Below are 26674 nucleotides of genomic sequence, written 5' to 3'. Positions count from 1 at the left end.
ACTAGTCGATCCTCCATTTTGAGAGGCAATAACACGACTCCACCCATTCATGTGGATTTGGCCCAACATTCCTAAAAACAGGCCCAGGGCACAATCTCTGATAAAGTGGACGAGTTCATTACCAGTGGACGAGTTTGTTGGTAAATTTATTAAGTCCGCAAATTTATTTAAAGTCCACAAGTGGACGAGTCTCTTATTTTGTCCTAAAAAAAGGACGAGCTCTTTATCATGGCTAAAAATGGGCAAGTCCAACAAAGCAGGTGGATTTAACCTAAGTCCTTTTGCATATAGGCACAAAAAATGGGCAAATATATATCAATACATAAAGATCAACACATGCTAAAAAGCGACGGATGTAAATAGTATACCATACATAAAGAAAGGTCTTTACAAAAAAGGCCCAAAAACAAAGGGGCATTTAACAATGTTTGGAAATTAGACTAAGTATACAATAAAAATTATCATTCAAAATAAAAGAGTTAAGCTAAGAGGCCGGGGCGTCTTGAAGATTCTCGACATTCTCCAAAGGAGGGTCTTGGGCATCCCGAAGGGGGCTTTCTACGATCAGGGGCTCAGTGGACGGGACCAAAGTGCTGACGGGAGGATCCACAGCAGGTTGAGCAAGAACAATAGAGCCATCTTTTGGACCAACCTCTGACTCTATGGAGTTGTTGGTCTCCTCAAGGATAGTGTTTCCAACAGGAGTTGATGGCAGGGGTCGTCCATGGTGACATTGGATAAATCCAAGTGTGGGTAGACGAACCTGACTTGTTTAAGGCAATCCTCAAACCCGTCACCATAAAAGACGGTGCAAGAATCAATCAAAGGTTGTAAGGCCTTAAATTCATTCACAACGTCAGCCCTAGCTGTCTCCACTTGCCCATGAAGGGCCGTCAATTCCTTTTTCACCGTCACCCTTACTGCTTGCTCTTTTTCCCTCTAACTGGCTTCCTTTTTCAACTTTTCGTTTAACTTCTTCCCCTCCATGTTGAAAGTGCGGAGGGCGTCCTTGTACTGATCCTAATCATTAGTTAGGGTCTCGTTGCACTTACACAAGTGGCTGATCACCCCCTTTTCAGCAACACACTTATCCTTGAGCGCCTTCATGTATAGCAGTGCCTGAGAGAGGAATGCCACCGTCAACTGACGAATGAACAATAAAGAAGCAATTTTAGGAAGAAAACATACCCTGGAGAGATCAAAAAGACCTGACGTCCCCAAGTCTTCCATCTCCTGCTCAGCATAAGGATCAACATCCGTCTCCTTGATGATTGATCCAACCATCTCGATGGCGTAATCCTCGACAGTAAGAAGGCGATGAATTCCCTAGGTGCCGAGGCCCGACGATGTCATCAAGCCTTTACCACTTCCATGGCCTAGCTTGGGAAGTGATGGCTTCTCGGGCTACTTCTCCCCAGAAGCCACTAATGGCTTCTTAGAAGGATGGTTGCCCTTCCCATCAGCCTTTCTTTTAGGTGCCCCCTTCCCGACGACCTTGGGGGCTAACGAAGACACCCCTTCTTTCCCCTTCTCCTCCTTCTTATGTACTGTAGCTAACGCCATCACTGAAACCCTCACTATGGCTGCCTCCATTTTTGTGAAGGACAAGTGATGAGAATTAGACATAGACTATAAGGAAATGACGGAAAGAAATAAGTAACGGGGGAAGGACTTACAACTGTGAGAATAACTATTCAACCTACGCATTGCAGGTGACGGCTTTGGACCTTTGCAGTAAGCGTGCAAAGTGTCGAGGGTAATTAAGTCCCGGCACCTTTGCTCATCCAAAGGGATCTCTATGACTCGATGGATGAAAGGTTCTTGCTCATTTGTAATATGTGGACGGGCACTAGCTGGAAATGAGAAAAGTAGACGACGTTAAGAAATTGAAACAAATAAATAAAAATAGAGGGAGATGTAGACGGTACTAAACATGAATCCTTAACGATACCCCAAGTATTATCAAATCTGTAAGGCATCGTCACTCACTCTTCTAGATGGCACACCTAATCCGTCTATTGAACAAAAAAATATTTGCCCTTCCAATTCCTATTGGAATCAAGCATGTGTAATACCAACTTAAGCTCATTCTTCCTTACCGTAAAATGGTATATCCCTTGGGATGAATAATGTGTTGGGGTCTATAACAAAAAAGGAACTCGTCAATATTTAGCCGACGGTTCCCGCCACTAAGACAACCCCACAAAATCTTAGCTCCAATAAATATTCTCCAGGCATTAGGAGCAATTTGGCTGATGGACAATCTTAAAAAATTGGCCAACTGGCGGTGTAGGCCCATCAGTGACAATCTCAACCCTGTAGACATGGCATCATACATGCCGACATTCGCGGTCTTCCCGGAATAGCACTTCTCAAGCTTCCGAAGCTGATGAATTGGGATATGATCAGGGATTTGGTAATGATCCCTTAAGTTGTTGAAGACATTGGTCGTCATCATCGGCTTAAAGTCGTTAATAGTCCAAATTTTGAGGAGAATGAAGGGACGAGAGTGACCGTCCCCTAGGCTTCTTGAGCTCCCCTCCACAGAAGGTACCTCGTCGCTCTCGCCCTCGTCTTTGTCACTTTCTATCTCAAACTCCCCCTAATTTTCTCCTTCACCCTTGTCATCCTCCTTTCCCTCTCTTTCCTCTACGTCATCTTCATCAAAGTCTTCCTCTTCATCAATAAAGGATCGGGCAGACGACTCTCTCTCTCTGACAACCAAGACAAGCCCTCCTTGGGCCCCTGGTTTGACGGGAACACTTTGTCGTAGCCCGCTCCCTCACGAACTGACGACTGCTTACTCGTCACTTCACTACGTCCTGACATCTATTCACCTACAAGTGACGGAGGTATTCTAAGAACCTAGAACTAACAGGTCTCTCTACATAATTAACAACCAACTAGAAAAATGAGAACAAAAGATTGAATGAAATAAAAGGAAATGAAACTTATGAAGTAGACGGTCCTTTAAGAAGTGACGACCTCAGTAAGATGACGACAGCAAGTGCAACTAGATCAGCGAGTTGACGAAAGTGAGGTGACGAACTATCTCTCTTAAAATCAGTCAGGATTGAAATAAGGAGAATGAGAGGAGGAAGTGAGGTATATATTGGATGAAAAGTGCACGGAAGACGAAGCAACGCCCTCGCTAAAAAATAGGGCCAACTAGCTTGTGCCACATGTTCTAGCATTTAATAATGGCTACTCGAGTAATCATCCATAAATGCCCCTTCCTTTTTTTGAATAAACAAAAACATATAAATAATAAAAAAAACCTATGAATTAAACTCTATAACCCGTCAGCTAGAGCTGACGGAGCTATGGAGTAAGGGGCAGCTGATATGGGTAATTTCAAGAAGCATTAGTAATCATCTGCTTTAGATAAAGCTATCGGTTTGGGGAGAATCATCAGCCATACTCCGTTTAGTAAAGGTGACGCCCTTATGAGGCCAAAACTGACGAGATTGATCCTAACCCGATAGCTCCACTTCCAAAAAGATGTCACTTGGGACCTGACGACTAAGAGCGCCCTGGGAAGGTGACAGGAAGAAGCTGACAGGGGGAAAAGCCCCTGACGGACACAACATGACTTTGCTTGGTCTCCACGTATAAGTATGTATAGAAACATCTTGCGCTCCACGATTAATCCTAATCAAGAGGATTCCTATAAGGAAAGGATCCCACAAAACACGCGCATTAATAAGGATCTTCCCTACAAGGAAAGATCCTCTCCACTAAGGAACGAATGTCAACCCTACGCTACTATAAAAACCTCAAAGCCCTCACAAACTAAGGTACGCATAATTTCTCCTAGCTCTGGTACTCTAGAGTTGTGAACATTCTCTAACTTAACCTTCAGAGGGTATTTGGCCGATACCACACCGGTACTCTCCTAAGGTCTTCTCTTGTGTTGTGCATGTATTGTCTTGAGCACGTAAGGATCGTATAGCTCACTGACGATTTTCGGCATCATCACATAGTTTTGGATCATTAAAGCTTTCTTTTCTTGGATTACACTTTGGATGGCCATAGTTATAGGTCTTAATTTAACAGGGGAACCCTAAACAGAATTTGCTAATTTTATTTCTTTTTGTGTGTAATTTTTTTATAGATACTCTCTAGAATATCTTATGCTATGTAATGTCCTTGAGGTGGGTAGCTAGTTCTAACAATAGTTTGTCTTCTTTAAGAAAACTGGATTTTTTTGGTTTTTATACCATATTCATACTGTTTTTTGAAATATAGTTGTTTTCAACAAAGTCAAAAAATAAAATGTGTCTTTGTAAATTATGCATCATTTCTGTCCATTTTCTTTTTATATAGGACCTTTCGTTTCCATCAAAAGCAGCATGGAACCATTTTCTTTTCTCTTTATTTTTTGCAAATTTATATTCATCATGTAAGGCAACTAAATTGAGATTAAATGTTGTGTTTATGACAGTCAATTGGCTATGAATAATGGGGGTCGCAAAATCAGAAGTAGTAGGAGACATGGAAGAGATCTCTTCTTCTTTATTGTAGACTCCTCATTTTGTACCCCATTAATAAATTTTAGTCTCTGACCCCAATGATGAGCTTGAAATATGTCAACCAAGGGTAATTAAAGAGTTCACAATAGTTTGAAAGTAATTAGAACTTAAAAGTGCTCAAATCGCGTTGAAAACAATTCTGAAAAATGACATTTGCTCATTTTTTTGACCATAACTTTTGATCCACAAATAAATTTTTAGTGATGTTTGTTTCATTGGAAATTAGACATCCTAGGCTTCAATTTGAACACAAATTTTACCTAATTTGGATTTATATTGAGTGAGTTATGACTATTTGAAATTGGGCCATCAGAGTTGTCAGAAATTAGGGTATACGTACGCATGCCCTGACCATGCGTACCCAGGCCAATTTTCTAGGTTTTAAAACTTCATTTTAAGGGCCCAAAACATCATTCTTTAATGTGGGCTGGCACCTAGATCCTTAGGAATGTCCAAAGACCATTAAAATGCCCCAAAATCCTAATTTTAATTTATAAATACTCATCTTATGTCTCTAATCAATAAGCTAACTAGAGAGAGTTATTTTTTGGCCCCCATCTTCTTTAAAACCCTAATTTTTTTTTCTAAAACTCACACACAGCACTTAAGCACATTTTTTACAAATTAAAAACCTCTCTTTAATTAGTTCTAAGGTAGAAAGTTTGTTTTCTTATTAGCACTAACATGATGGGCCCACCCAAGGCCTAGGCAACTTAGTCCTAGGCCCAAGGCCCCCACCACAAAAAAAATATTTACCCCTTACAAAAAAAAGTCCCCCATCCCATTGTAAAAGGCCAAAAAATTTTATAAAAAAATATGAATTTTTCAAATGGTTGTGCACATTTTATTATTAGTGACATAAGGGATATCACAAATTTTACTATAGATTTACAAATTAACATGTTGCCAATCACAAAAAAAAAGTATTTTAAATAGTCATTAATTACATTATTGAAGCTCACCAATCACTGTTATTGTCACATTATATTGTGAACATTTTGTAATACTTTTAGCATTCTTCCTTTTTTATTTCTAACAAGGCTTTAAAAAAAATTGCAAATGTGTTAGATCATCAATGATGATTAATCTCCCCTAATGGTTTGAAACTTTAATATTTGTAAACTAATCTACTATAAAGCCACACATCAATTAATTTTCTTTTTAAAAAATAATATATATTTTTCTTCTTGTTAATTTTATTTTTCAAGTATGATATTCAATTCTCTATATGAAATTAGCCTTAGTTTTAGTTAGTATTATACCATTATTCATTAAATTATGTATTTAACACATCAAATTAGCCTCAATTTGATTAATATTAAATAATTTTATTTAATTAATATTTATATATAAAATGTCTTACATAAATCTTTCGCCTTAGCCCTAAATTAGGTTGAGTTGACCCTGCTAACATATTCTCTTAATTGAAAGCAAGTATATAAAATAATAATTAAAAAAAAAAACAAACAAACAAACACTAAAGAGTGAGCACATTGGATGTGTTTGATAACTCTGATGGGCATAGATTATTTTACTTATGAACTTTTTTTTTTTTTGAAGCAATGAACATATATTTTTTAAAATAAAAATAAAAAATCAAATGGGCCATTCATATTGGGTTTTTAAAGAAGTGCGGTCCCAACGAGAAGATCTCAATTCTCATGCATGGACCCAATAAAAAATCAGCAAAAAAACCTTCCGCTGCCGGGATTTGAACCCTGGTTTTCAATCAACCGGTATTTTTTTCATTAGCCCAAATGCTACAGCGGATTTCTTGTCATATTAATCATTAAAAATTATATTAAACCTTAAAGTCCAAGTAAAGGAGCCAAAGCCTGACCTTTTTAAAATTATCAAAAACCCAACAGATGAATTCACAAATCACACACAACAGCATGAGTCAGAATCTTCTCAGAGAGAGAGGAGATAATATATAGCACGAAGTTTCATTTGATCTTGCAAATGCCAATGCTGAAATTCGGGGTTTTGAAGAGCTTGAATGTCACCGTCAGTTGTACCGGTGATGACCCGAGGTGGAGCAAGTGTGGTTCCATAGAGATGCTACCCCTTGAGATAAGGAACAATCTGTGCTTTCCACAGTAGGCAGTTGTCACGAGTCAATTTGATAGTGATCAGATGATGAATAGTGGTAAGTGTGGTGGGAGAAGGAGAAGGAGAAGCAGTGGTGTTGACAGTAGAAGAGGCAGAGGAAGACGATGAAGCCATGATAAAAGTCACAACAGTATTGGGACAGTTCAAAGGACAATCAGTTAACAGTTTAGTACTTTACTAAAGCTGTTATTCTAACACCGTTTGTACTTAACAATCATAGGACAGTTCAGTAGAGAGAGAGAGAGAGGAACCACGCCTTCCGTAGCCGCACGCCGGAAACCACCGGTAAAATCTGTTATTCTTTTGAAACCTCCTCCTCAATAAAATTGTGGATTGTAACGTGGGCATATGGGCAGGGCACATTTTAAGATATAAAAGTAGCTTTCTTTATGATTTTCCATTTTTTTTGGGTAGAAATAGTTGAATTTCATTAAAAATATCAAAAACCCAACAGATGATTTCACAGAGCACACACAACAACATCCTTGGATTGATAATAAAAAAACATAATTTGACACAGTGACATATGCTGGGTTATAATATCTGGCAGTAGAAGAACATGTCCCTGCTGTTGTTGCTACTGAAAATCCATTACCCACTTGATACAGTATCAATGTACCTTCAAAGACAATACTATTTCATTGATTCAAAACCAGATAAACAGTGACAGAAAACAAAAAAGAGGGAACTAAAAGAGGAACTAAAAGAGGGAATGTGTTACATTTTGCATTGAAACAATTGAAGCAGTTTAGGATCATTGTTTTGGTCTGATGCAGTTAATGGCACCTTCTTCCCTTATAAAAGCAAGGTGAATGGTTAGGCCATGGATTTAAGATCCACCGTGTTCATATTTAACTTGGTAATAAAAAAAAAGTATGCTTGTTGAATGTGTAGACATATAGTTATATCCTTATTTGCTTTAGATGATCATACAACGTAAAATGCAATGTGCTTATCATTTTGGCATCTGCATAGGCTAATCATAATGCATACTAAACTCAGCAAACTATACTGTTTAAAATACTTTAATTTATGGAGGATATATGTATGGACACTTAAGTGCCTTCTTTATTGTGTCCAAAATTTAAAAGGTCAAATTGGTTTATCTAGAATAACAATGTGATTTTTATTGAGAAAAGCGTTCTCACTTTGTGCAATCTAATGTTAAATGAGAGTAGTCAATACTTTGATGATTCATGATATCCTTTATCTCGATCGACAATATATTAATATTACATTTATGGAGTTTCTCTTCTTCTTTGAAGATTTATTATTAGTGCCTTCATTCCATAATAGCCATAACCTATTTGTTCTCCAGGGTGTCCAGTGGATTTCCAGCACGATGTGTCGCTATGCATTATCAACAGGGTTTGATTACTCCGGTTTTAACTGATTGGTGTTGCTATATCAGCATCAGGTATAGATTAATGGCACATGACTTATCAAAAGATTAATGGCGCAGATGAGAATTTGTCCTGTGTTTGCGATGTATTGAGAAGTTTACCTGTTAATAATTAGGAGACTCTTGCAATGAAATTCTGGTCTCTTTTACACGCAATGATACTTCATTGCTAACAGCTTCCTGATGTGAATGCAATCAAGACCAAATGAGAGGGATATCTTTTGACTGAAGATGAGGTGGGAGTGAAGTGTGATTTTTAGTAGGTTTTTTAGTGTGTAGAAGTGATTCTTAGTCTGAATAGGGTTAGTGCAGGAAGAGTTCATTGGATAGTGGTGCCTTTTTTTTTTTTTTTTTTTTTTTTTTTTTTTGTTGATAAATTATACTAGAACCCACCTTGCATCACCTTATAAATAAATACTAGAATATTAATTATTTATTTACAAGGTGATGCAAGGTGGGTCCTTTTCTGGAGATGAACTTTTTTTTATTGGAAATTGCACTTGTGATTTGCTTTTCCTCACTCTATTTTATGGAGGATAGAAACCGTTTAAAAAAAGTTATACTTATAAAATGTGCAATTTCAAACTGCTTTACCAAATGGATATGACGCAAATGTTTCTGCCTTGACATGCCTGATATTATTTTATTTTTTCCTTCTCCAGCTTGCAAAGAAAGGAGAACAATTTATAGACCTTCCTTATGTTGTCAAAGGGATGGATGTATCTTTTAGTGGAATATTGAGCTATATTGAAGCCACTGCTACGGAGAAGCTAAAAAATAATGAGTACACCCCTGCAGACTTGTGTTACTCCTTGCAGATAGACTGGAGTCATAAATTATTTTTTATTTGAACTAAGCTATTCTTCATATCTCAATCATTGGGTGTTGTATCATCATGTTTGTTAGTTCTTTGCCTTAATTCTCTTCCTCTCAAAAGCAAACTCACCCTCTGTGGGAGGGACTTTTCTAAAGCTCCATATACTAGGCCATAAAGTTTTCTCTCTGTTGGTGGTGTTGGTTGCAATGAGCATTTGCAGGAGATGATGAGAACAATGTGCTCAGAGCGTGGTGGAAGATTGTTTGCTACTAATGACAGGTATTGCATTGATAACGGAGCAATGATTGCATACACTGGTCTCCTTGCTTATGCTCATGGTACGGTAACTCCATTGGAGGAATCAACTTTCACCCAGCAGTTCCGGACTGATGAAGTACATGCAATCTGGAGAGAGAAAAAAGGAGCCTTCTAACATGTATGGCCTCATGCAGGAAAGTAGTTAAATCTAGAAGATCTAGAGGTATGGTCTTTCTAATGCTTGCCAGAATTAAGATCAATAATGAATTCCTTATTTGATAATAGTATGAAAATGCTACAATATTCAAAGGAGAAACTGACTTAGCTATGCTGCCATAGAATTTAAAATAGTATTTGGTACCAATCAAGAAACATACATTCACGAATTGTACTAAAAAGTACCATGTATTACTTATTGAGTAGCTATATGTTAGTTTACAATTATTGTATGGGTTATTCTGGGGACATTTTGTTGTGGGCTGGTACACATAAATTTTGATTGGATATATTTTACCAGTGATTATGGCTTTTTTTTTATAAGTACCCGTGATTATGGTTATAGGGCTTGGAATTTGGTTCCTAACCTTTCAGGATGGGGCTATTTGGCTAATTATATTGTGGAATCATGTATTATGGTGATAGATTTTACCATGGTAATTAATGGGAGAGAATATAGTATGTTAAGAACTTGCCAACTGCCTGGGTTTTGGGGAAACAGAATGTATGATTCTTTAAATTGTGGTAGTTAATGGATTTTGCAAATTATGAAAATCCAGGCCAACTACCTCTTTGTGCTTTTATTTTCTTAAAACTGAAAAATGACCCACTTGAATTAAAGGGAACTAAGTTAACAGCCTGTTTGTTCTTAATGTCTCTGATCCAAGTCTTTGTGACCACCTAGATTCAGTTAATTTTTCTGTTCTCCATGTGTTAGGATTGCATTCCATTCAAGGTAGTTGGGCAGGTTTGCTGTTAGGGGTAGGTACTAGTATACTTGATATTTATTGTTGGCCCGCTTCTAGTGCAACTTGGGGTCTACAAGAATTGAATCAAGTACCTAATAACATGTATGAAATCCATAAATTTAAGAGGCATTTATACTTTAAGAATGTGGACCAATAATATTAATATCAAACACACTATCACCAACAGTTATTTTATTTACTGTTGAGTCATTATCATAAATGAATTCATTTTCCAAGTGGGATGTGCAACTACAAAACATAGCCACTTACAATTAGTGAAAATTGATAATACAAAGGAAGAAAAATAGGAGAAAATGGTTTCATTTCACCTTATCTTTTGTAAAATTTGGTGCAGAAATACTTTTCAAAAAATGATCTGGCTCAGATTGAATTGAGTCAGAGACGCAAATTATACTATATTTGCATTCCTTTAGCTACCACTACAACCATTGGACTCGATTACAATCACACTCTCGACTGAAACATTATCATTCTTATTCATTCCATAAAACCAAGTTATGATTTTCACCATTGTCGGCAGTCCCACCTTTATTAGCCACTGCTGCAGTTGTAGACTCACATCACCCACCAACATCATCTGTTAAGCTGTAACATGAACCACCATAAGCCCTGTTTTTATTGTGTTGCTGTAACTTGTGTTTTTTATTTGCTCTTGTAATGAATTGGCAGGAGATGTTATGTAAATAAAATATTCATATTTGTGAGGTTACAAAGTTAGTCTGAAATTAATTTGTCAACAACACTGTTTTGTTTCAACAATGACTATTATTCAAGGTACAAATATTTCTAAAATACAATCTTCTTCTCCCTCCTCAACCGATAATTATTTTCCTTTTGAAATGGAAAAATTGTAAAACATTATTTGTTGAGTTATTCCTGTAAGATTGTTGGTAACATTACTTTTAGGCATTCTGGTCTGAAGTTTAAATGGTAGTTCTGAAATTAATTTGTCAACAACACTGTTTTGTTTCAACAATGACTATTATTCAAGGTACAAATATTTCTAAAATACAATCTTCTTCTCCCTCCTCAACCGATAATTATTTTCCTTTTGAAATGGAAAAATTGTAAAACATTATTTGTTGAGTTATTCCTGTAAGATTGTTGGTAACATTACTTTTAGGCATTCTGGTCTGAAGTTTAAATGGTAGTTCTGCACCACTCCGGAATCCTGATAGTGTTTTAATCTAGTAGCATTTGTTTTTCAGAATCTTCTAGAGAATATGGGTAACTTTTTCTTCATAAAAGAATCTTAATGAAATAGGAAAGGCAGGCAACTAAAGAAAGCATACATCAATATGGTACCAAAATATTTTTACTCATATTGGGTTTTCTAATAAATGTGAGCCCAATGAGAAGATGCCTATTCTCATGCATTGAACCAATAAAAAAACAGCAAAAATGATTTTTCCGCTGCCGGGGTTTGAACCTGGATTCAATCAATAGATTCATTGGAATTACCAATGTGCAATAGCAAATTTCATGTCTTGTTTATTATGAAATATTCTATTAAACCTCAAATTCCAAGTAAATGAGCTTTGTCCTGAACTTTTTAAAATATCAATTAACCACCAAATTACTCTTAAGTTCTAAAGTTCACACTATTGTAGTAGAGATAGAGAAAGAAAGGAGCCCGGCCACCGCTCACCACCCCCACTCGGCAAACCTTTTGCCACAGCACTCCAGAAGCCACTTGTAAAAAATTTTGTATTTGTCTTTCAATTCTTTTGAAACCTCCCCAATAAAATTGTGGATTTTAATATGGGACATATCGGTTGGACACATTTTAAGATATAAAAGTGGATTTTTATGGTTTTTTCCCTTTTTTTTTTTTTTATAGAAATAGTTTAATTGCATCAAAATTATCAAAAATCCAACAGATGATTTCATAGAACACACACAACAACATCCTAGGATTAATAATAATAATAAAATAAAATAAAAAAACACAATTTGAGGCTCTTGACATAGTGACATATGATGGGTTATAATATCTCGCAGAAGAACATGTCCCAACTGTTGTTGCAATTGAAAATCCATTACCCACTTCCCACTTGATACAGTGTCATTGTACCTTCAAAGACAATACTATTTCATTGATTCCGAGGCCACACTGGCCAAATACCATTATTTGGCAAAATCTACTTGATACAGTATCATTGTACCTTCAAAGACAATACGATTTCATTGATTCCAAGGCAAAAATGGCAAATACCATTATTTGGTGAAATATTTAACAACCTACCACTGTTTATAAAATATTTAGCAATCTATCACTTTTTCGAAACTCGAGTTTGACCCATAACTTGAGTTTATGAAATTGAGTTCCGTAAAAATCTGCCACAATGGCACCCGCTGACCGAGAATTAAAAAATATAAAATGTCATGTATAACTCGAGTTTTATAAACTTGAGTACTCATTAGTTTCAAAATATGTAACTCACTGACATGTATGATGAAAACTTGTGTCTCTACTTGTGGAAGAAAGACTAGCATTTGTGCCTATTCTGTTTATGTACTATATAAATGCCCATCTCATTTGTGTGTTATGTTGGAAATATTTTAGTGAATAAATAAATTTTGATACAACAAATAATATATCAAGTATTTTATCTAGAATGCAAATAAGCAAGAACAATATATATATATATATATATATATGTAAATATAGGAACAATCTCACAGTGCTATGGAATCATGCTGCGAAAGTGTTGTCTTTAAAGGTTGATTCGTGCCACCCAAAGTAAAACAATGCGACTGGTTCTCTTGGCCAAACAACCCCCAAGGATTAGACTATAGTGTTAACCTTTGTGATGGATGCACTTCCACTCACGAAAGTTCAAGAACTACCCTCTATTATCTTTTTTTAGAACAAATATAAATTGTAAATAAATATGTGGGAAAGAAAGAGAACAGAATTGTGTATATCTAAATATAGCATGGTAAAATATATCCTGTAGGGACACGATTTTCAGACCAGGCCCTAAAATGTATGGGATCTTGGCCTAGTGAGTTCAGTACAATAAATTTGTAGAGAGTGGGTCAAAGAGCTAGGCCTTAGTACATGGATAACAGTTAATATGGTGTTCATGACAATCAAACAGAGATGAACTGAGTTTATCAAAGAAAGTTTGTCCTCGGCACAATCAAAGGGGCTTTGTTCTAGTAAATATTGGATGAGAATGGTTACAAAAGTTCTTGAGATTGCTACAGTGCTTTCTCTTTCAATTGCCAGCCCCCTCTTTCTCTAAGTCTCTCCCCTTATTTATACTACATCTATTCCTTCACCTTTACCCAACACGTGGACAGTTAATGGTTTATACTGATACTTGTCCCATCAACCCCCTCTAGAAGTCTTCTGGGGTGGTTGTAAGGTTGCAATAATACTGTGCAGAGGTCACTTCCTCATTAATGCGGTCAGGCAGTTAGCTGGGGTGCATTCAATGCGGTGACAGCAGTTTTTCCCAAGATATTTTGGGATTCTTCTGTCTTTTGTTCCTGCAATGTTTATCCATATTTCTAGAACTTCATGGATCGCACCTCTAGATGGCAAGCATCCTTTACGGACCTCGGCCTTGGCTAGCCGAGGACAAATTCATCCTCAGCAAAAACTCCTAGGCCATTATGTTCAATATTGTCTTCCTTACCCACTAGCATGGGTTTCCTTGTCTATACTTACCCATCCTCGGACGGCCCCTTATCCTCGACTTAGGCCTTAAGCCCAAAATCCAATTGTATGATCTGGGCCCATGGCCCCACATATCCTATAGGAAATGGTGTGCTGATGGGTATTATATAGGCTATTCATGACAATAATGATCTATAGTTATTGGTTACTAATAACCCATAAAAACCCAATGACTATATTATCTATTATTGTCCAACGGCTATTTTACTCAAAATTCCCAATGGCCTGAAAATAAATAATAAAAAAAAAGTGTTTGGAATACACACCCACACTAACAATCCCCCACATGTTACAAACACAAAATAGGAAAGGCAAGTAACTAAAGAAAGCATGCATCAATATAGTACCGAAAGGTTTTAACTCATATTGGGCTTTCTAATAAATGCTGGCCCAATGAGAAGATGTCAATTCTAATGTATTGACCCAATAAAAAAAAATAGCAAAAATTATTTTTTCGCTGCCTAGTGGATTCAATCGATTGATTCGATGGAATTACTAATATGCTACAACGGATTTCATGTCTTATTTACTATTAAATATTCTATTAAACCTTAACTTCCAAGTAAAGGAGCTAAGCCCTGAACTTTTTAAAATATCAATTAACCCCCAAATTATTATAAGTTCTAACACCGTTTGTACTTAACAATAAAAGGACAATTCAGGTCACGCTATTATAGTAGAGATAGTGAAGAGAGGAGCCCCGCCACTGCTCGCTGCCCACACGTGGCACGCTGGAAATCACCGGTAAAATCTTTTCATCTTTGTCTTTGAATTCTTTTGAAACCTCCTCAATAAAATTGTGGAGCGTAATATGGGGCATATCAGCAGGACACATTTTAAGATATAAAAATGGGCTTTTATGGTTTTTTCTTTTTCTTTTTCTTTTTTTCTTTTTTTTGATAGAAATAGTAGAATTGCATTAAACTTATCAAAAAACCAACAAATGATTTCATAGAACATATACAACAACATCCTAGGATTGATAATAAAAAAGCACAATTTGAGGCTCTTGGCACAGTGAGATATGCTGGATTATAATATCTTGCAGAAAAAGAACAAGTCCCAACTATTGTTGTTGCTAAAAATCCACAACCCACTTCCCACTTGATACAGTATCATTGTACCTTCAAAGACAATACTATTTTATTGATTCTGAGGCCAAAATGGCCAAATACCATTATTTGGCAAGATCCACTTGATAAAATATCATTGTACCTTTAAAAACAATACTATTTCATTGATTTCGAGGCAAAAATGGCCAAATACCATTGTTTAGAGAAATTAACAATCTACCACTATTTGGAAAATATTTTGGAATCTACCATCTTTTTTAAACTCAAGTTTAAGAAACTCGAGTTTGACCCGTAACTCGAGTTTATGAAAATCGAGTTCCGTAAAAATCTGCCATAATGGCACCCACTGACCTAGAATTAAAAAAATATAAAATGCCACGTATAACTCAAGTTTTATAAACTCGAGTACTCATTTGTAGGGTCAATTTTTGTAGCCCAAGCCCAAAGGATATGGATTAAAGGCCCAACGAACCCAGAACAATGAATTTGTAGAGAGTGGGCGAAAGAGCTGAGCTGGTTATGAAGCACAGAACAGTTGGCTAGGTTACGTGCAGTGATGATAACATGAACTAAAGCTCAGATAACTCCATGAATGAATGTCTGAATAGGTGTTTTATTGAATGAACAGTGATTACAACATTCAGAGCTACAGTAAAGTTTTTCTCTCTCTCTTTTTCTTTCTCTTTTTCGGTCCCCCATTATCAGGGACCCTTCTTCTTTATATAGCATCTCTTCCTATCATCTCCATCATCCACCTGTTCTTCATTCGCACATCTACTCAAGTGCATGTCACGTCATGTGTCTACTTTAGTTCTTTGTGAGTGGCGGTAGCTGAGGTTGCACTGTTCAAGGGTCTTCTCCACATAAATGCGACCAGAAAAGCTGTTGCTGGGCATTAAATGCGGTGGTAGCAGCTTTTCCTTTAGATATTTTTTAGTTCTGATCATCTCCGGATCCACCCAGGACCTATCATCACCATTGGGATTGTGAGGAAGATTAGTCGGACCTTCCACACGTTCGTTTGATCAAGGCTTGTCGTAGCCGAGGAGCAAGACGTCTTCGGACCAATAGTGACCTCTTCGGACGACACTCCCGCTCTGCTTCTGGGCTTCCTGCTTTAGATGGGCCGCCCCAACCACCTATTGATCTTCGGAAATACAATAGTCCTTAACAGGGGGTTCCAGCCCCATTAAGTAGCTTTGGGCTTTTTTCCCCCCACATCATTAGTTTCAAAATACGTAACTTACTGACATGAATGAGAAAAACTCGTGTCTCTACTTATGGAAGAAAGACTTGCATCTATGCATATTTTGTTTATGTATCATATAAATACCCATGTCATTTGTGTGTTATGTTGGAAATACTTTAGTGAATAAACAAGTTTTGATACAACAAATAATATCACAAGTATTTTATCTAGAATTTAAATCACTAGGAACAATATATATATATATATATATGAACAATCTCACAGTGTTGAGGAATCACATTGCAAAAGTATTGTCTTTAAAGGTTGATTCATGCCACCCGGAGTAAAACTTGGTGCGACTAGTTGTCTTGGCCAAACATTCCCCAAGATTAGACTACAGTGTTAATTTTTATGATGGACACACTTCCACTCATGAAGGTTCAAGAACAACTCTCTATTTTTTTTCCTTAGAACAAATATAAATTGTAGAAAAATATGTGAAAGAGAAAGAAAATAGAATTGTGTATATCTAAATATAGCATAGTAAAATATATCTTATAGGAAAGGGTGTGATGATGGGTATTATATAGGCTATCCATTTGACAATAATGATCAATAGTTATTGGTTACTAATAACTCATAAAAGCCCAACGACTATATTGTCCATTATTGTCTAACGGCCATTTTACTCATAAATGCCCAATGGTCAAAAAATAAATAATAATAAAAAGTGTTTGGAACACACACCCACACCAACAATCCCCCACATGTTACAAACAAGAAATAGGAAAGGCATGGCAATTAAAGAGCATGCATCAATATGGTACCGAAAGTTTTTAACTCATATTAGGTTTTCTAATAAATGCAGGCCCAATGAGAAGATTTCAATTCTCATGCATTGACCAAATAAATAAATACAAAAACAAAGGATTTTTCCGCTACCGACATTTGAACCCGGATTCAATCAATAGAATCACCAATGTGCTACAGTGGATTCCATGTCTTATATATCATTAAATATTCTATTAAACCTTAACTTCCAAGTAAAGGAGCTAAGCCCTAAACTTTTTAAAATATCAATTAACCCTTAAATTATTCGAAGTTCTAACACCGTTTGTATTTAACAATAAAAGGACAGTTCAATTCATGCTACTACAGTATAGAGAGAGAGAGAGAGAGAGAGAGAGAGAGAGAGAGAGGAGCCCGGACACCACTCGCCACCCACACGTGGCACGCCTTTTGCCACAGCATGCCGAAACCCACCGGTAAAATTTTAGCATTCGGGGTAGAACTCATAATTAGTAAGGTTTTATAACCGGAATGTTGAATTCTAGCATGAGGATTTAAATTGGTTTTTAACAATTTATATTAAACATAATAAACAATAGCAAGAAGTTTAGCATCTTCTGACCTTCATCCATATCATAACCAGAAGTTAGGATATTTAAAGTTAAAGCTTTGGCACTATGACGATCATCTAAAGCAATATTTAAATTAGAAACAATCAAAATGAAAAGGGCCATTAAACGAAGATGACTGAATCATACCAAGTATGCTAGTTTCGAATTTTCTAAATCTAGCATCACGTAAATGTATCCAACATTGAATCATTAACACTATTAGTGTTAACTAAATCATTAACACTATTACGAGTTAATGGCTTAACAGCAACTTGAACAGATCCAATATGCAAGAATCTATATCCTTTAGTAAGAAAATCATGAATAGATTTCTTGTTAAACAAACAACATTTCTCGTGAACTCTAGATATGGCATCCGTTTGATGGTCTTAACATTAAATTCAGTTTTAAAAGTAGAATTGAGCCAGCTTGTTTTATAAATTGCATTAACATTAATTTTAGGAATAGTCCATTTATTAAAGTTTAAGCAGCTTTCTTCTTCAACAGAAAAATTTTCTTCATTGATAATATCAGGGATATCAGGAGGTATACTTGATCGGGAGCTGACTGATGAGTTGGATCTAAATATTCTATCCATTTTTAAGTTTACAAAAAATCCCGAGTTTAACACTCACTTATCATGCTTTGTTTCTTACAACTGTTTGCATTTTGTAGCACATTCCCTAATCAGCCCTCTACCTCTACCTCTCACATCTAAATCCACTAACATAGGCCTTATTCTTCAGTTATGAGAATGAGGAGATTTAAATTTTATATGTCTCCATTGAAAATATCAAAAGGTTTTGGTTGATTTATAAGGCTATTGGCATTAATATGTTCTCTTAATTGAAATTTGAAAGCGAGTATATAAAATAAATAGTCAAAAACAAAACAAAATAAAATAAAAATAAAACGAATGATGAGATTAAGCATATTGGGTGTGTTTTTTTTTTATTTTTTTTTTTTTTGAAACTAGCATATTGGGTGTGTTTGATAACTCTGATTGGCTTAAGTTATTTTATTTATGAACATATTTAAAAAAAAAAAATTAAAAGTGGGCCATTCATATTGGGCTTTGTAAGAAAAGCGGGCCCAAAGAGAAGATCTCAATTCTCATGGACAGACCCAATAAAAAAACAGCAAAATAGAATTTTCCATTGCTGGGATTTGAATCCAAAATCAATATTCGTTATGAATTGCCAATGTGCTACGGCAGATTTCATGTCATACTTATCATTATAAATTCTATTAAACCCAAAATTCCAAGTAAATAAGCTAAACACTGAACTTTTTGAAATAACAATTAAATCCCTAGGCCCTATAGCCAAATTATTCTAACACCGTTTGTACCTAACAATAAAAGGATAATTCAGTTCACTCTACTAGAGGAGAGATTAAGAGACCGTTTGGGGTGGGTGGAAAAGCTGAACGCGTTTGCGTTTCAGCTTTTTTTTTTTTTTTTTTTTTTTTTTTTTTTTTTTTTTCCACGGATTTCAGTTTTTTTACTGTTTATGTACTGTAGCAGCTACTGTTTAATGAACAGTAGCCGCAAAGTTTGACTTTTCAACCCAAATTTACTGTTTACAGACCCACAATTTTCACTTTTCAGCAACTTTTTTATTAAAAATGGGTCCCACGGTACTATTCACACATTTAAAAATTATTTGGCTACAGTGTTTTCAGTTTTCAGTTTTCAGCTGTATCCAAACAGGCCCTAAGGATCCCAGCCATGACACACCGCCTCACGTGGCACGTCTTCTGTCACCTCACGCCAGAAATCACCGGTAAAATTTGTTCATCTTTGTCTTTTAAACCATTCTCCTCAATAAAAATAGTGGATTTTTTAATATGGGCATATGGCAGGACACATTTTAAGATATAAAAAAGTGGGAATTTTTTTTTGGGATAGAAATAGTAGAATTTCATTAAAATTATAAAAAAAACCCAACAAATGATTTCACAGAACACACACACAACAACATCCTAGGATTTATAAAAAATTAAAAAAAAAAATTAAAAAACACAAACACACACACACACAATTTGAGGCTCTTGACACAGTGACATATGCTGGATTATATTATCTAGCAGTAGAAGAAAATAGCCCAGTTGTTATTGCTGCTGAAAGTCCATGACCTACTTCCCACTTGAGACCTTCAAAGACAAGACTATTTCTTATTCCAAACCAGATAAGCAGTGACAGGAAAAAAAAAAAAAGGTGAAACTACACTATTGGTCCATGAAGTTTACCCTGTGTGCGCAATTGGTCCCTCAAGTTTGAAGTAAGCACAATTAGTCCCTTAAGTTTTAAAACTGAGTTGTATTGGTCCTTTTACTAACTTCTGTTAACGGTGTTACTTACGTGACTAACTTCACAATGTCTTGGCATTTTCTTTAATGATGTGGCATATTTTTAATTAAAAAATTACAAACTAAGTGAGAAAAAATTACAAACTAAGCTATGTTTGAATCGATTGATGTGGCTCGCCCAAGAAATGACAAACAGCGGATCAGCGCTGAGCAGCACTGTGTAGCTTGTGACATAGTCAACATGATAGCTTGTGAGAATGCTGAGAGGGTCAAACGGCATGAACTTCTAGGAAAGTGGATTAGGAGACTTTCAATGGCAGGGTTTACTCTATACCCATTGAGTACCTTTGTGACTAACACTGTTAACGATCTATTGAAGCAACAGTTTCATGTGAATTATAGACTCGAAAGGAGGGATCGGGCTTTTTACCTTAGCTGGCTGGACAGAAAAATGGCAACCTCTTCTGCTTGGAGGTGATGATGATTGCTTAGCAAAAATTCTGTAAATCTTCTTTTTGTATTTCTTTCTACGACTTCTAGAGCATAAGAGATGGTGGTATTTGTAGTTTCATAGAATTGAGTTATATTAGAGCGGGAAGCTGAATCTCTAAATTCACTGTACATGTCTACCTAAGAATGAAAGAAAATAGGACTGATTCATACTTGCACTTGATTACGAGAATAGGACAGAAAATATATTTTTTTAATTTGGTACCGGTTAATATTTTTTCTCACTTAGTTTGTAATTTTTTAATTAAAAATATGTCACATCATTAAAGAAAATGCAAAGTCATTGTGAAATTAGCCACGTAAGTAACACCGTTAACAGAAGTTAGTAAAATGACTTATACAACTCAGTTTTAAAACTTAAGGGACTAATTGTGCTCACTTCAAACTTGAGGGACCAATTGCGCATACAGGATAAATTTCAGGGACCAATAGTGTAGTTTCGCCAAAAAAAAATCAACATAACTGAAAGTTTTAGGCGATTCAACTTTGTCATAGGCTTTATGCATATCAAGCTTTTAAAGTCATTTTCCCATTTCGTCGTTTTTTTCTTATACTCATCAAATGAAGCATCTCAAATGCAAACTTGATCAATTATAAACCATCCTGGAACAAAAGCACTATGTGAGTCCAAAATAATCCAAGGTAGCACTCTCTTCAATCTATTAGTCAATATCTTTGCCTACCTTAATATAAAACATTAAATAAGGAAATTGATCTGAACTCAATCATATCCTCTAGGTTACGAACGTTAGGAACGAGAACAATGTGAATATATGATTGATTTTCTATAACATATGCCCTAAACTCAACACTGACAACATAGCTCAAATGACATCAAATCCTCTTCATTGCAAATTACACTCCTAAAGTTTGAAATTGTTTAGATTTTACACCCTGGCTTTTCAAAATTTGGATTTTACCTCAATTTTAGAGATTTCTAGATTTTACTACCTAAATCTTAGGAGTGTTTGAATTTTACACCCTAAAGTTTCAAAATTTTGACGTATAAAATCCAAATACTTTCAAAATTTATGGGGTAAAATCTAAATTTTGAAACGTTAAAGTGTAAAATCTAAACACTCCCAAACTTCAAGGATAAAAATCATTTTGAAACTTTAGGATGTAAAAACATTCCTAAACTTTAAGAATGTAATTTACAATTTATATTTAAAAAAACACACACACACACTGAAAGTGAGCATATTTACTGCTTTTATTTATGAACTAATTTTTTTTTTTTTTTTTTTTAGATGGAAAGAAAGTGGGCCACTCATATTGGGTTTTGTAAGAAGTGCAGGCCCAGTACTTAAGGATAGTTCAGTGGAGATAGAGAGAGAGGAGCCCCGCCGCCGCTCACCGCCCACACACCGCTACACGCGGCACGCCTTCCGTCGCCGCACGCCGGAAACCACTGGTAAAATCTGTTATTCTTTTGAAACCTCCTCCTCAATAAAATTGTGGATTGTAACATGGGCATGCATATGGGCAGGGCACATTTTAAGTTAAGATATAAAAGTAGCTTTCTTTATGATTTTCCATTTTTTGGATAGAAATAGTAGAATTTCATTAAAAATATCAAAAACCCAACAGGTGATTTCACAGAACACACACAACAACATCCTAGGATTGATAATAAAAAAACATAATTTGACATTGTGACATATGCTGGGTTATACTTATAATATCTGGCAGTAGAAGAACATGTCCCTGCTGGGTTATTAAAAAAAAAACAATAAAAAAACAATAAAACAAAAAACAAAGAATTTTTTTTTTTTTTTTTTTTGTATTTTGTATTTTGTATTTTGTATTTTTAAAAAAACAATAAAACAAAAAACAAAGAATTTTTTTTTTTTTTTTTTTTGTATTTTGTATTTTGTATTTTGTATTTTGTTAGATACTTTGTGTAATTTTCTTTATAGATACTCTTTAGGCTATCTTTTGCTATGTAATGTTCTTGAGGTGGCTTCATTGCAATAAAATCTATTAGTATGTTGATAGCTGATAGGAAAGATGATTCCAAGGGTGATAAAAGGATGTAATACAACTGTTAAGAGTTAAGTAGGATTTGAAAGAAAAAAAAAATTGATGGTTTTATAGTTTCTTGTCTATTTGACTGAATCACGGGTTGAGGAACTAAAAGAGGGAATGTGTTACATTTTACATTGAAATAACTGAAGCAGTTTCGGGTCATTGTTTTGGTCTGATGCAATTTATGGTTAGCATGTTGATGATAAAGTACCAAATGTTAAGGTGAGCTACGTCCTTTTAACTAAATGTGATTATGATATTATTTTGGACTTGTTAGGCTTAGGCTTGTCTTTTAATTTCCCCAATCTCAAAACCCTTTTAAAACTGAATTGTAGGTAGACAGACTTGCTAAGTATAATGTTTCAAAGATCTTTGTACAGTTTTATTCAATGTTGTTAGAGAGAGTTCTTTGTTATCTTTACTTATCAATAAAATAAAAAAAATTCTTTGTTATCTTCATCTTTCCTTCTCTGTGTGTAAGTTTATCCATCTTTTCTCACAGATTTTAGTTAGTGGAAGATGCTTAACTTTTTGTTTATGGACTTGAATTTCAGGGTATTCTTATTATTAATTTTAAAATGAAGATGATAGCCCTAGGCTTTGAGGGTTCAGCCAACAAGATTGGTGTTGGGGTTGTAACTTTAGATGGCACCATTCTATCAAATCCACGCCATACCTACATTACCCCTCCTGGCCAAGGATTCCTTCCCCGAGAAACTGCTCAACACCATCTCCAACACATTCTTCCATTGATCAAATCTGCTTTGAAGACTGCCCAAATAACCCCAGATGAAATAGATTGCCTATGTTACACCAAGGGTCCTGGCATGGGAGCACCACTACAAGTTGCTGCTGTTGTTGTTCGGATTCTTTCACAGCTGTGGAAGAAGCCCATTGTTGCAGTTAACCACTGTGTGGCACATATTGAGATGGGGAGGATTGTGACTGGGGCAGATGATCCTGTTGTATTGTACGTTAGTGGTGGGAATACACAGGTAATAGCATATAGTGAAGGGCGGTACCAGATCTTTGGGGAGACCATTGATATTGCAGTTGGAAATTGCTTGGATCGATTTGCTAGGGTGTTAACACTCTCCAATGATCCAAACCCTGGATATAACATTGAGCAGGTATGTATCTGAACATGGGTGTAGTTTTCACTTTATAAAGCTGACCCTGCATATAAATATTTTCAATGCTTCTTCATCTGGTTCCTTTTTGGGTTTCTTTTTTTATTTTATTTTTTATTTATATAGAGATTTGTTTTCGTTGATTTATTTATTGAATATATTGATAATTAATTTATTTGTTGAATATAACTAAGACAAAATCGTTTTCACTATAAGGACTGTTAAGATTAATATACATGTAAGTGTGTGGAACATGACCAATAAGCTCTTGCCCAAATGGCACCTCCTTCCCTTATAAAAGCAAGGTGAATGGTTAGGCCATGGATTTAAGATCCACTGTGTGCATATGTAACTTGGTAATAAAAAAAATGTATGCTTGTTGAATGTGTAGACACATATTTATATCCTTATTTGCTTTAGATGATCATACAACGTAAAATGCGATGTGCTTATCATTTTGGCATCTGCAAAGGCTAATCATAATGTATACTAACCTCAACATACTTTACTGTTTAAAATACTTTAATTTATGGAGGATATATGTATGGACACTTAAGTGCCTTCTCTATTGGGTCCAAAATTTAAAAGGTCAAATTGGTTTATCTAGAATAACAATGTGATTTTTATTGAGAAATCTTACTTTGTGCAATCTAATGTTAAATGAGAGTAGTCAATACTTTGATGATTCATGATATCCTGTATCTCAATTGACAATATATTAATATTACATTTATGGAGTTTCTCTTCTTCTTCTTTGAAGATTTACAATTAGTGCCTTCATTCCATAATGGCCATAACCTATGTGTTCTCCAGGGTGTCCAGTGGATTTCCAGCACAATGTGTCGCTATGCATTATCACAGAGTTTGATTGCTCTGGTTTTAACCGATTGGTGTAGCTATATCAGCATCTGGTGTAGATTAATGGCACATGACTTATCAAAAGATTAATGGTGCAGATGAGAATTTGTTCTTTGTGTGCTATGTATTGATAAGTTTACCTGTTAATAATTAGGAGACTCTTGCAATGAAATTCTGGTCTCTTTTACACACAATGATACTTCATTGCTAACAGCTTCCTGATGTGAATGCAATCAAGACCAAATGAGAGGGATGTCTTTTGACTTTGAAGATGAGGTGGGAGTGAAGTGTGATTTTTGGTAGGTTTTCTAGTGTATAGAAGTGATTCTTAGTCTGAATAGGGTTAGTGCAAGAAGAGTTCATTGGATAGTGGTGGCTAGTTTACTAGAATATTAATTATTTATTTATAAGGTGATGCAAGGTGGGTTCTTTTCTGGAAATGAATTTTTTATTATTGGAAATTGCACTTGTGATTTGCTTTTCCTTATTCTATTTTATGGAGGATAGAAACTGTCAATTGTGAGCTATTTTGGGTTTTTTTCAGGGTCATCTACTGGTTCCCCCATGTCTATGAATGGGTTGAAGAGAGGAAGAATACTTGGTGCTAATGTTCTTTGATCTTTCATTGGTGCAAAGTTTGATGGTTTAGGAGATCGTGTGATACAGTGCAAATAATTGCTTCCCACATATGCAACTGAGCAGACATAGGGCAGTAGCAAAGTAGAACTTTCCCAGACATGGGGGAAAATTTTGGCGAACAAAGTTTTAATGTTCTAAAAAATATGATTGGAAATTAGAGGATTTGTGGTTGAAATCAGGTTACAAAAGATTGATCCCTGACAGCTTAAAAGTTACAGGAAATTGGGAATTTTTTTTTTTTTTAAAGCAAGATGTAAGAAACTCTGACAGTAGGTTCTTTAAAGCTTTAGGGTGGCTTACTTTAGATTTAAACTTTTCAGAAAAGTTTAGATTGCAGTTGGGTTTGCTATGCTGTTTCATGTTATATTCTATCACATCCTATTTTTTTAGCCTCTATGCTTTGGTTGTTGATTCATTCTAAATGCTTGACCGCACTCATTTGTTACAGTTTATTTTCAGCCTTTTGAAAATGGGGTTAAAATGCCTGATATTATTATTATTTTTTTTTCTTCACCAGCTTGCAAAGAAAGGAGAACAATTTATAGACCTTCCTTATGTTGTAAAAGGAATGGATGTATCTTTTAGTGGAATATTGAGCTATATTGAAGCCACTGCTGTGGAGAAGCTAAAAAATAATGAGTGCACCCCTGCAGATTTGTGTTACTCCTTGCAGGTAAATTGTATTTGAACTAAGCTATTCTTCATATCTCAATCATTAGATGTTGTATCATCATGTTTGTTAGTTCTTTGCCTTAATTCTCTTCCTCTCAAAAGCTAACTCACCCTCTGTGGGAGGGGCTTTTCTAAAGTTCCATATACTAGGCCATACAGTTTCTCTCTTTTATTTTACTTATACACCTGAAAAGAACTTTATTTATATCATTCTGACATATATTGTGTAATATTTTGATATTTAATATGTTGCAGGAAACTGTGTTTGCAATGCTTGTGGAGATTACAGAACGGGCAATGGCACACTGTGACACGAAAGATGTTCTTATTGTTGGTGGTGTTGGTTGCAACGAGCGTTTGCAGGAGATGATGAGAACAATGTGCTCAGAGCGTGGTGGAAAGTTGTTTGCTACTGATGACAGGTATTGCATTGATAACGGAGCAATGATTGCATACACTGGTCTCCTTGCTTATGCTCATGGTACAGTAACTCCGCTAGAGGAATCGACTTTCACCCAGCGGTTCCGTACTGATGAAGTACATGCAATCTGGAGACAGAAAAAGGAGCCTTCTAACGCTTGCTAGAATTAAGATCAATAATGAATTCCTTATTTGAAAATTAGTATGAAAAAGTTAACAATATTTAAAGGATAAACTGACTTAGCTATGCTGCCTTGGAATTTAAAATAGTATTTGGGACCAATCAAGAAACATACATTCATGAATTGTACTAAATGTATTACTTATTGAGTAGCTATATGTTAGTTTACAGTTATTGTATGGTTTATTCTGTGGACATTTTGTTGTGGGCTGGTACACACAAATTTTGATTGGATATATTTTACCAGTGATTATGGTTTTTTTTTTTTTTTGTAAGTACCAGTGATTATGGTTATAGGGCTTGGAATTTGGTTCCTAACCTTTCAGGATGGGGCTATTTGGCTAATTATATTATGGAATCAAGTATTATGGTGATAGATTTTACCATGGTAATTAAAGGGAGAGAATATAATAGGTTAAGAAATTGCCAACCTGCCTGGGTTTTGGGGAAACCAAATGTATAATTTTCT

General features: G+C 35.5%; 2 protein-coding genes across 3 annotated transcripts; both read left to right on the top strand.

Moving 5' to 3' along the window:
* The first annotated feature begins 6906 nt into the window (after positions 1-6906).
* LOC111997617 (uncharacterized) lies at positions 6907-26402 on the top strand. Of its 2 annotated transcripts, none has more exons than XM_024029731.2 (4): positions 6907-6929; positions 22860-23435; positions 25450-25605; positions 25860-26402. In XM_024029731.2, the coding sequence occupies exons 2-4, from the start codon at positions 22884-22886 to the stop codon at positions 26187-26189; spliced, it is 1038 nt and encodes a 345-aa protein (XP_023885499.1). In that variant the 5' UTR covers positions 6907-6929; positions 22860-22883; the 3' UTR covers positions 26190-26402. The 2 variants fall into 2 exon arrangements, with proteins under 2 accessions (XP_023885499.1, XP_023885496.1); XM_024029728.2 differs by lacking the exon at positions 6907-6929 and adding an exon at positions 21565-21691.
* Positions 19919-20245, top strand: LOC136065328 (scarecrow-like protein 21). The gene has a single exon (XM_065768393.1). It carries the CDS (start codon positions 19919-19921, stop codon positions 20243-20245), a length of 327 nt encoding a protein of 108 aa, XP_065624465.1.
* Positions 26403-26674: the final 272 nt, after the last annotated feature.

This window comes from Quercus suber, unplaced genomic scaffold (genome assembly GCF_002906115.3).
Source record: "Quercus suber isolate HL8 unplaced genomic scaffold, Cork oak 2.0 scaffold_928, whole genome shotgun sequence".
NCBI classification, from domain to species: domain Eukaryota; kingdom Viridiplantae; phylum Streptophyta; class Magnoliopsida; order Fagales; family Fagaceae; genus Quercus; species Quercus suber.
Note: the sequence above shows the minus strand (reverse complement) of the source record. Positions and strands in the feature narration are given on the sequence as shown.